Raw genomic sequence first — 9,973 nt, 5'->3', positions numbered from 1 at the left:
GGTCCGGCACGGTCTTTGCACGGTCCGGCACGGTCCGCACGGTCTCGGCACGGTCCACACGGTCTCGACACGGTCCGGCACGGTCCGGCACAGTCTTGGCACGGTCTCGGCTGAGAGTGGCGGGAGCCCACTGCAGCTGCTAGAGGGGTAGCCCAGGAGCCCGGGCCGCCGGGCGGAGAGGCTGGGTCTCAGTGCAGCCCACGTGTCCTCATCCCACAAACACGTGGACACACATACGTGTACATGCACACGCTGCACATGGCTGTGTGCACACACACACGTGCCTGCAGCTCTCAGGAAAATGCAGACCTTGCCTGTTGGTCCCCGGCCCCTGTGTCCCCTTTCTCTTCCACTTCCCAGCTCTTGGGGGCTAGCCACCCCACTGACGACTGGGTGTCACCTTGAGGAATAGGGCTTTTAGTTCAGCATCCTGATCGTGAAACCTGCTTCCCAGAGGGTGGCCTGAGCCAGGGGAAAGCACTGGGGTGGCTCACAGCTTCTGTGGCAGGAGCCTTGCTCCCCGATCTTGGCCTTCGTTTCAGAATGATGGTACAGCTGGACAGTGAAGAGCAGAGACTGTTACCTGTGGAGAAAAACAATTAAACCTTCAATGACAAGTCATATTATTATTGTACTACAATAATATATCAGTAGAGTCAGAAAAGCCTTATTGTCAGCGAGGCCCTTCAGCCAGCGGGTCAGACATGGGCAGTTTTCTCTGCATGTGTGCAGTTAAGAGGGGAGACTTGGCCTCCTGGCAATCCTCATCCCAGTCCCAGAGTCCCCACCCCTTATTAGGGCCTTTCTGTTGGGCCTGGGTACAGGGGGGCCAAGTCAGCCCTCTAGCGGTGCCCCCTGGTGGTCAGCTTGGGTCTGCGCCTCTTGCTCCCCAGGAACGCCCAGGAAAGTGCAAACCCTGAGGATGAAGTGGACGAATTTCTGGGCCGTGCCATTGACGCCAGGAGCATCGACAGGCTGCGGTCTGAGCATGTCCGCAAGTTCCTCTTGACCTTCAGGGAGCCTGACTTAGAGAAGAAGGTACGGCCCCCTGGGTGGGAAGGAGGCCCTGGGCAGGACCAGAACCAGAGGGAGGAGGACAGGGCAACAGGCGGCTCCCTGCCTGTGGCCATCACCACAGAAAGTGCCCTTTCTTGTTAGTGTCGCCTGCTCCAATGCCACACTATTCAGGAGATGGAGATTTTAGGGAGGCTTTTCACGGTCAGAAGGGATAAGTCTTAACTTCCTCATGCCTCAGTTTCCTTATCTGGAAAATGGGGTTCCTTACCATTCCTTCTTCAGAGGGTCATAGTGAGGGTTAAGCAAGTCCATATGTGTAAAACACATAAAACAGTATCTGCCACATAGATGTTCAGTGATGTTAGTTGCTATCGATTTTATTTTTATTGTTGTTACCATTATGAACATCGTCACCAGTGGACCTCCCAGCTGCCTTTGGCACACTGGCGAAAAGTCGGGACAGTCGAGATCTCTCTGTCCCATCTCCTGACGTTGTGACTGAGAGGCTGGGCAACTTGCTGTAGGCCACCAGTGAAGTCGTGACAGAGCCAGACCCGACCTCCGTCCTGTGAGGCAAACTCGTTGACCAGTGAGAAAGGGACCTGAGCCGAGAGTGCCCTCTCTGGTGACTTGGTGCCAGTGCGGCCTCTGTGGGTGACGCTGCTTGGCGTCGCAGGAGGAACTGGGGGCTGGGAGATGAGCTCCGTGATTTGGGGCTGGGGCGAGCCTCCTGTCCACCCTGAGCCCCAGCCCGGGCTCCTCTGTGAAGTAGCAGTTACATAGGTTCTGTTTCCGGGGCTTTGTGAGGATGCAGGACAACTCGGACCGGTCGCGTGTCCTAGCGGGTAGATGGTGCTCCGTGATTTGAGCCAGGATCATTATGAATGACTCTTGTAGTGACCCGACCTGCAGAAAGTGTCTGGTTTGACACATTTCAGCTGCCGTCCCCACAGGCACCACGTTAGGGTGCTTTGAACTGGTTTTCTTGAGCACGAAGGCTAGTGCTGGTTCTTCCAGGTGTTGGGAGTGGGCTGCCCGCATGTGTCTGGGGTGGAGCGCGGCTGGAGCACACAGGGCCCCTCTCACCCCGTGCCCTCCTCTCAGTACTCCAAGCAGGTGGATGACCGATTCGGTGCCTACGTGGCATGTGCCTCGCTTGTCTTCCTCTTCATCTGCTTTGTCCAGATCACCATCGTGCCCCAGTGAGTACCGTCCCTCTGGCTGTGGGGCTCCAGGGGTGGGAACGGAGGTCATGGAGCAAGCAGAGGCAGGGGTCGGACTTGCTCAGACAAGGAGAGGCTTCCCCATGTGTCCTCGGTGGGACTGGGAAGCCACGAGTCTGAGTCCCCTGTGACAGGGCGGGAAACCTCCCTGGGCCTGCCTTGCTGCATGAGAGACTCAGCACTTTATCATCTCGCCCCATTGTCACCCACACAGTGGTTGCCCTTAAATCACCTGAAGTATTCACCAGGTTTGCTTCCGTGTGACCTTCGGTTCTTGCAAAACCATTAACACATCTTCAAAAGATAAAGGTTTTCTGCTACTCTGGGTATTTCAAAGAATGGATTTCTGGTTCTAAAGGCTTTTCTCAGAGATATTCCTGAACGCTTCCAAGGACTGGCCGCGTCCCTGAGAGAGGCCTGTGGCTTCCGAGGGGACCACTCTGAAGTGGGCAGTGGGCTTCCAGAAATGAAGTGTTAGGTAGATAGTCAGAGTCACATGTAGACAAGGAAGATAATTGCTTGTGTTATCTTTGTTATGTTTGTGTGTGTGTATATACATTTGTATGTGCACGTGTGCATGTATCTACACATTTGTGACTTTATTATGCAATATTGCAAACACACAGAAAAGCAAAGTAATTAATATAATCAGCACCCATCCCCTAGATGTAACTGTTGTTGATGTTTTACTATTGTTTCATCTATTTTTTTCTGATTATTTAAATTTTATTTTATTTTATTTTTTAAAGATTTTATTTATTTATTTGACAGAGAAAGACACAGCAAGAGAGGGAACACAAGCAGGAGGAGTGGGAGAGGGAGAAGCAGGCTTCCTGCTGAGCAGGGAGCCCGATGTGGGGCTCGATCCCAGGACCCTGGGATCACGACCTGAGCCAAAGGCAGACGCTTAATGACTGAGCCACCCAGGCGTCCCTGATTATTTAAATTTTAGATGAAAGGACATTTTCCCCCAAAAGCCCTCAATATATATCTATTTTCAGGGCATTTTCCTTCTTAACCACAATGCTTTATATACCAAACAAAATTAACACCAATTCTCTGCAATCATGTAACACCAAATCCATGTTCACATTTCCAGAATTGTCTCCAAATGTCTCCTACTTTTAGTTTATTCATAGCCAGGATTTACTCAAGATCCACTGGTTGTGTTTGGTTATGTCTCCTAAGTCCAACTGAATCTAGTAGAGTCCCCTCACCCCGACACCTTCTACTTTTCATTTTGAAGTAATTGTGGACTTAAAGAAAAGTTACAGAAATACCAGAGAGAGTCTCTGTACAGCCTTCATCTAGTTTTCCCTAATGTTGACACTTAGGTAACTGCAGTACGAGGGTCAATGGCACGAGATTAACCCTGGAATGGCACTATTACCTAACTGACTGTAATCTATTTCCATCAGCGTTGCCCCTAATGGCCTTTTTGTGTCCCAGGGGCCAGGCTAGGATCCCGCATTGCGTTTAGCTGTTCTTTCTCCTCAGTGTGATCTAATCTGTGATGCTTCCTCAGCCTTTATTTGTCTTTTGTGGCCTTGGAGCTTCTGATGAGTGCTGGCCAATTAATTTGTAGAATGTCTCCATTTGGGTTTGTCTGATGTGTACTCACAGGTTGAGGTTATGCAGTTTTGACAAGAATCCCACAGAAGTGATGTGTCCTTCTTAGTGCATGTTATCGGGAGGTACGTGATGCCTACCTGTCGTAGTACTCAGTGCCTTTTATTTTTGATGACACATTGTTGCAGAGATGGTCCTGACATTTGTGTCCGCTGTGACTCTGTAGGATACCACAGACACCAGCCCTCTGGTTGTGCAGCTAATCCCCATTGCCCCCCACGCTGAGGTGGTGCAGAGCTGGTGGGACTGTGGGTCCTTATTGACACAGGACCCCATTTTTTTCTATATGGAAATGGAGCTACAGGTATAAATAAGCGACCTAGCCTTTCTGTCCCCTTGCTGCTCTTGACAGTCTGGTTAGCCTGGGTGCCTCTAACCCTGCCTCCGTGCCACTTGCCTTTCTGTTTCTGCAGCATGGCTGGTGGGCTGGGTTTCCCTTGGTCCCTGCTCGGCCTGCAGTGGCTCCCTTCCCCCTGGCCACAGCTCCAAGCTGCTAAGGCATTGACGGAAGTCTTTCTCCAGCAGTCCTCTCTCTACGGAAGCATTCAAAGCTACTTTAAAGGTCTTTCTTTCCCTCTGAAGAGAGTTCTCTACCCTTGTTCTGCTTGTTTAAAGCATCTAAGTGCTGGCTTCTGGGGGTGCCTGGAACAAAGACGCCCTTTGAACGCCTCTCTAGAGGTATTCCCCTGCCTTGTCAAGCCCTCTGCTTGCCTTTAACCTGCTAACGACGCCTGACATCTCCAGGCCACTCTCACTCCCCGGAAGGGAAAAGGGATTTCTGTGACCTCCTGATATGATGGGGTGTACCTTAGGCCAGTCCCGGCCCCAGGAGGGCCAGTGGGAGGCTCCAGATGGAAAGTCACTGGCAGCTCTTTTGTCTGAGGATTCTGGCCCTTGGTGAACGTTAAGATCACCTGTGATCTGCCCCTGGCAGCAGGGACAGGGGGAGTTCCTTGCATTTTCGTGTTGAACTGGCAAGTTGAGTAGGACTTGTCGTGGGGCCTGGCAGGGTACAGGGTTTAGGGACTCTGCCTCCAAAGGGACGCATCTCTGCTGTTTCTCAGAGTGTCTGCTTGGGCTGCTGACAAATGCGTTTTAGAAATGATGGCCCTTTATCCCGTTTTCAGCCTTCACAGTTCCTCACCTAGCCGTGAGTAACTGCTGGGAGGGAATAACGAGGTGACTTTTAAAATAGGTCCTTCCAAGCTAAATGAAGTGAGTCTGTGGATAGCTAAGAATTAGGCAAAACATTGAGCAGGTGACACTCACTTCTCAGTTCAGCCCCTTGCGGGTTTCTGCTCCATGCCGGGAGATGGCAAGGACAGGAGCCGGACCACCATGGAGGGGCTCCTGAATCAGTTCACAAGGCTGTGTAAGCCCCCTTCTCAGTGAGGGGCTAGGAGAGACTGGACAGTGGGTTCAGGGGAAATGGAGCAACCTCTCTTTCCTTCCAGAGGCTTTCAGAGCCCCAGAATTCCCCACCTCCTCTCTTTTTCCAGCTCCGTGTTCATGTTGAGTTTCTACCTGACCTGTTTCCTGCTGCTGACGTTGGTGGTATTTGTGTCCGTGATCTATTCCTGCGTGAAGGTGAGTCTAGCTCGCACCTGAGCCCCCTGTCGCCTTCTTCCTTCCCTTCCCAGACCACGGATAGGAGCTCCTCCCAGAGCCTGATGGGATCGGGGTGCATGATGCTGGGGTACCACCCTTGATTGGCATCGGCAGCAAGCTAGACTGCAGGGAGTGCTTTGTCAGTGGAGACTTGGTGGTATCGGCTATTGTAATCTGCCTTTGCAAATCTTTGCAATGAGAAGATCGTGTCACTGCCTCTCCTGTCTGTCCCCTTGGTGTCAGGTAGGATGAAGGAAGGGCATCTAGCACAAAGCAGTGGTCAATAAACATTTGCTGAATGAGTGAGTATGGAAGAGATCTCTCTCCACACCCCCTTCAGTGTCCCCATGTGCCTGGAATTGGCCCTGGAGGGGACCAGAGGGATGATGGCTTTTGAGCCAATCATCATAGAGATGAGGAGAGTGGCCCAGAGTGGTTCAGTGTTTCAGACAGGGCCACACAGCTAAGAATGTGGGCATGAGACCCTGTTCTGTGTTTTTCTCCCATATCTCCTCTTAGGCATGCTGTGCGCTACCCCCCCCACCCCCCTGCAAGGCTTCAGGGGGACCTGGCCACAAGGCATTCTGGTCTGTGGTGGAAGCCACTCAGGTTCCCCTTTGCCTTGTCCACCAAGCCTTTCCCTCATTTCCTTCCCTAGTGGTTTCAGACTTCCCTGACAGGCCAGCCTGGTCCCAGAAAGCGCCCTGTCCCCAGGCAGGTACGAGCCCCTCCAGCTTGTGCTGGAACCATTTCTGTGTTCCTCCTTGATTCTCACTTGGAGCCAAACCCCAGGAAGTGTGGGGGGTAGGCTCTGCCATCATTCTCTACTGTGGGCACCACGTTCTTCTTCTGGGGGGATTAGACCTTGGTCACCTCCAAAGTCACCGTTCTCTTTCTACCCTCCAAGCAGGGTATTTCATTAGACTGATCATTGTTTAATTATCTGATGGTCGAGGTCTTGGTGGACTGATTGTCAGAACGGGAAGGTCCCCCGGGAATCATCTGGAGTGGTAGAGGATTTAATCCTGGTTTCCAGCTCCTTCCTCAAGGCTCTGTGTTCAGTCATAGCCTGTCTTTTGGTCTTGCTGTTGTCATCCCCCCTACCCCCCTTCCCCCCCAAAAAGGCTGCTTTGTCCCCAGGGGGCCGTTCCACTTTCTTCATCTCATGGCTATCGAAGCACATGGTACATTCACAACAGCCAAAAGGTGGAAACGACCCAAATATCCATGCACAGATGAACAAACAAAAATGATACATCTTTGTGATGGAATATTATCCATGGAAGGCAATAAAGTTCTGACACACACTACAAAATGGACGAACCTTGAAAACATGCTGAGTGAAAGACATCAGACCCAAAAGGACATAGACTATGTGATTCCACTTATATGGAAGATCTGGAATAGGCAACTTCATAGAGACAGGAAGTAGACTAGATGGTCCTGGGGTTGGCAGGAAAAGGGATGGAGAGTTATTGCTTCACAGGTGCGGAGTTTCTGTATGGGGTGAGTGACGGAAGGGTCTTGGAACTAGAGCATTTTGGAAATGGAGCGGTGATGGTTGTTTGACGGTATGCATAGAATTAATGCCACTAAATTGTATGCTTAAAAATGGTTAAAATGCTGGGCGCCTGGGTGGCTCAGTTGGTTAAGCGACTGCCTTCAGCTCAGGTCATGATCCTGGAGTCCCGGGATCGAGTCCCACATCAGGCTCCCTGCTCAGCAGGGAGTCTGCTTCTCCCTCTGACCCTCCTCCCTCTCATGCTCTCTGTCTCTCATTCTCTCTCTCGCAAATAAATAAAAAATTTAAAAGAAAAATTAAAAAAAAAAAGGTTAAAATGCTAACCTTATGGCACATATGTTTTACCACCATAAAAGAAGTCACAACAACCAACCAAACAACAACAAATGGTACACCGTAGTTAAAAGGGCCTTGTAAGCATTCTTTTTTGAACGTCCAGAAGACTCTTTTCTCTTTTTAAGTTATAAACTGAGGCAAAGTCATTGTCTCTTTGAGGTACTTAATTAGCTTATTCAAGTCAGAATCAAAGCTATATGTGGTCTACAATTTTAAAACTAGAACCTAGATTTCTCTCTTTCCTGTTAGCTGCTTTGGTAGGCCTGAGCTACCCTGACTTCACCTGGTTTGTGTTCCCTGATTGGCACGTATATCTGGGGGTAGGGGAGGAGGAGGAGAGGGGGAAAGGCTCATCCCACTACCACCCTGGCCATTTTGAGTCCATACCTTGGTCCAGTGACTTCTCTTTGCTACTGTTCAAGATTATTTATGAAAATCATACCTGGCTCCTTGTGTTTCATTGGATCTATCTATTCTGTAATCAGTGTCACATTCAATAAGCTTATTCTCAATTCCTTTATCCAGCCCACTGCTTTTTCTGACGGTTCTGAGGAGGCCAGGGTCCCCGCAGCGGAGGCTGGGGAAGGGAGTGCCTACCTCCTGCCCCCACTCCATCCCTCGCCCCTCCGCGCACACACACCCCTCACCCAGGGGAGGCTGCTGCTTCTATCTTGCAGTGGGGAGCTTCTGTAAACTATTTATTTAGGAAAAAAGTGCTCCCTGGCTTATCAAGTCTGGCACCTGCTAATTTGGGCCAGGAGTCAAGTAGACTCTAATACCCGCCTTGAGGTCCTGGCTGCATCCTTGCGCCCAGCCCCCGCCCGCCCCCCACCTCTGATGCGCCATCTCAGCCTTTCTCCACCTTCTGCGAAGTAGACCCCAACCTGAGAAGTTGCTTGTAGTATGAATCCCTCTCCCATTTCATTATTCTTTCCTCCTCCGTGTTGTGGATGAACTGTTTGCACACTAAGACATGAAGGGGGTAATTGTCCTCTGGCTTCTGTGTCCCCACCGCGCAGCCCGTCATGGAGCACTGCCGCCCCCCACCGCCTGCAGGCGGACGGATCACCTTTGCGGGGACGGCCGTGATGCTGACTAGACTGGGACTTCCCGGGTCATTCTGTTTTCCCTTTGAAAACATTTGCCCTGTGCCAGAACGCAGACATCTCTCATCTTCCTTCCACGGTTTTTCAGGAGTCACAGGTGGTGGCTTTCTGAGGAGATACGACAGTCCCTAAATTACCCGCGGCCTGGGCTCAGCGGACCCGCAGCCGGGCGGCTCTGTCAGCCACAGTGGCTTTCTCTATTCCATTTGTTTTCCCATGTCCCCCAAACAGCATGGACGTAGTTGCTCAAATGTCCATAGTTTACCCTTTTTGAAGAGAGAACTGTGAAGAAAGTGTCGACTGAGTTAGTTGAAAGGAGCCAACTCAGTGGTCTTAGCTGTCTGGCAGGCGGCAGCTGCCTGGGTCCTTCCTGTGGGAAGGTGTTGGGAAACTCACTCCTGAGGGCTCTGATGGCCCCTGCGTCCTGGGCCTGTTTGATCTGACATGCGAGGCCCAGTTCACACTCCCGCCTCGACGTGAGGCTAACCGGGCGCCCACGTCTCCTGTTCCCGCTGCTCCCGCCCTTCAGGGCCCCGCTGTCTCTGCGCTGCTTTGCCCAAAGTCTCCTCCCTCAAGCACTTCTTTTCTTCTGGGGCTGGGCTGAATGAACACCTGCACACGTCATTCCTCCCTTCCCTCAGCATCTGCGCTGACCTGGGCACCAGAGCTGCTCGTCTTAGAAAAAGCCATGCTGAATCCCTCCTTGCCATCACACGGGGTCCACAGACTCTGGTAATCTCAGATTGGAAATGGCTGGAGCAGTGAAGCAGCCCAGATACCCACCTGAGGTTGGACTCTCTCAGCCTCTGCTTGATTACCTCCAGGGATGGTGAGTTCACTCACATCTCCTGAGTACAGCCTCTTCTCTTTTGGGGCACCTCTGACTGTTCCATCAGCTTCCCTATGGCTTCTGCCCCATCATCCAGTGAAGCAGCCCAGGCCTACTACTTCTTCTTCTTCTTCTTCTTTTTTTTTTTTTTCTTTTTAAGATTCTATTTATATGTTTTGAGAGAGAGAGAGCATGAGCAGAGGGAGAGGGAGAAGCAGACTCGCTGCTGAGTGGGGAGCCCCACTTAGGACTTGATCCCAGGACTCTGGGATCATGACCTGAGCCAGAGGCAGATGCTTAACCGACTGCGCCCCCCCAGGCCTGCTTCTGACAGTGCCAGCATTTTTGCTACCACCACCCAGATGGGTAGAAGAGGGTGGCTCCCTCCTTTCCCCACGTTCTGGCCTGGACCCCCCTGTCTTCAGTGTGGCTCATTAGCACTTCCTTGCTTGGAAGCCCAGCCTCCTCTCCTTCATTTTGAGGCTTGGGAGTAGTAGATAGGCACAGAAGGAGGACGTGGCACCATAGTTCTCGGTGTGTGTGTGTGTGTGTGTGTATGTGTGTGTGTGAGTGTGCGTGCACACACTCGTGTGCACAGGTACATACATGTGTATATTTAAATCTTCCTCCTCCTGACTGCTGGCTCCCTCTTAGTTGCCTCCCATGGACTTCTGGGACCCGGCTGTCTGAGCTCCTGGGAACT

The 9,973-nt window shown here is 51.6% G+C and overlaps 1 protein-coding gene across 1 annotated transcript in view; it reads left to right on the top strand.

Moving 5' to 3' along the window:
- The window catches only part of ADCY5 (adenylate cyclase 5), a 148,451-nt gene that overhangs the window by 116,454 nt on the left and 22,024 nt on the right, over positions 1 to 9,973 (top strand). The window contains exons 11-13 of the mRNA XM_044920387.1: positions 894 to 1,038; positions 2,122 to 2,219; positions 5,369 to 5,456. Coding sequence (XP_044776322.1) covers positions 894 to 1,038; positions 2,122 to 2,219; positions 5,369 to 5,456 — 331 coding nt within the window. The remainder of the gene's footprint in view (positions 1 to 893; positions 1,039 to 2,121; positions 2,220 to 5,368; positions 5,457 to 9,973) is intronic.

This window comes from Neomonachus schauinslandi, chromosome 1 (assembly GCF_002201575.2).
Source record: "Neomonachus schauinslandi chromosome 1, ASM220157v2, whole genome shotgun sequence".
Classification (NCBI taxonomy): Eukaryota; Metazoa; Chordata; class Mammalia; order Carnivora; family Phocidae; genus Neomonachus; species Neomonachus schauinslandi.
Note: the sequence above shows the minus strand (reverse complement) of the source record. Positions and strands in the feature narration are given on the sequence as shown.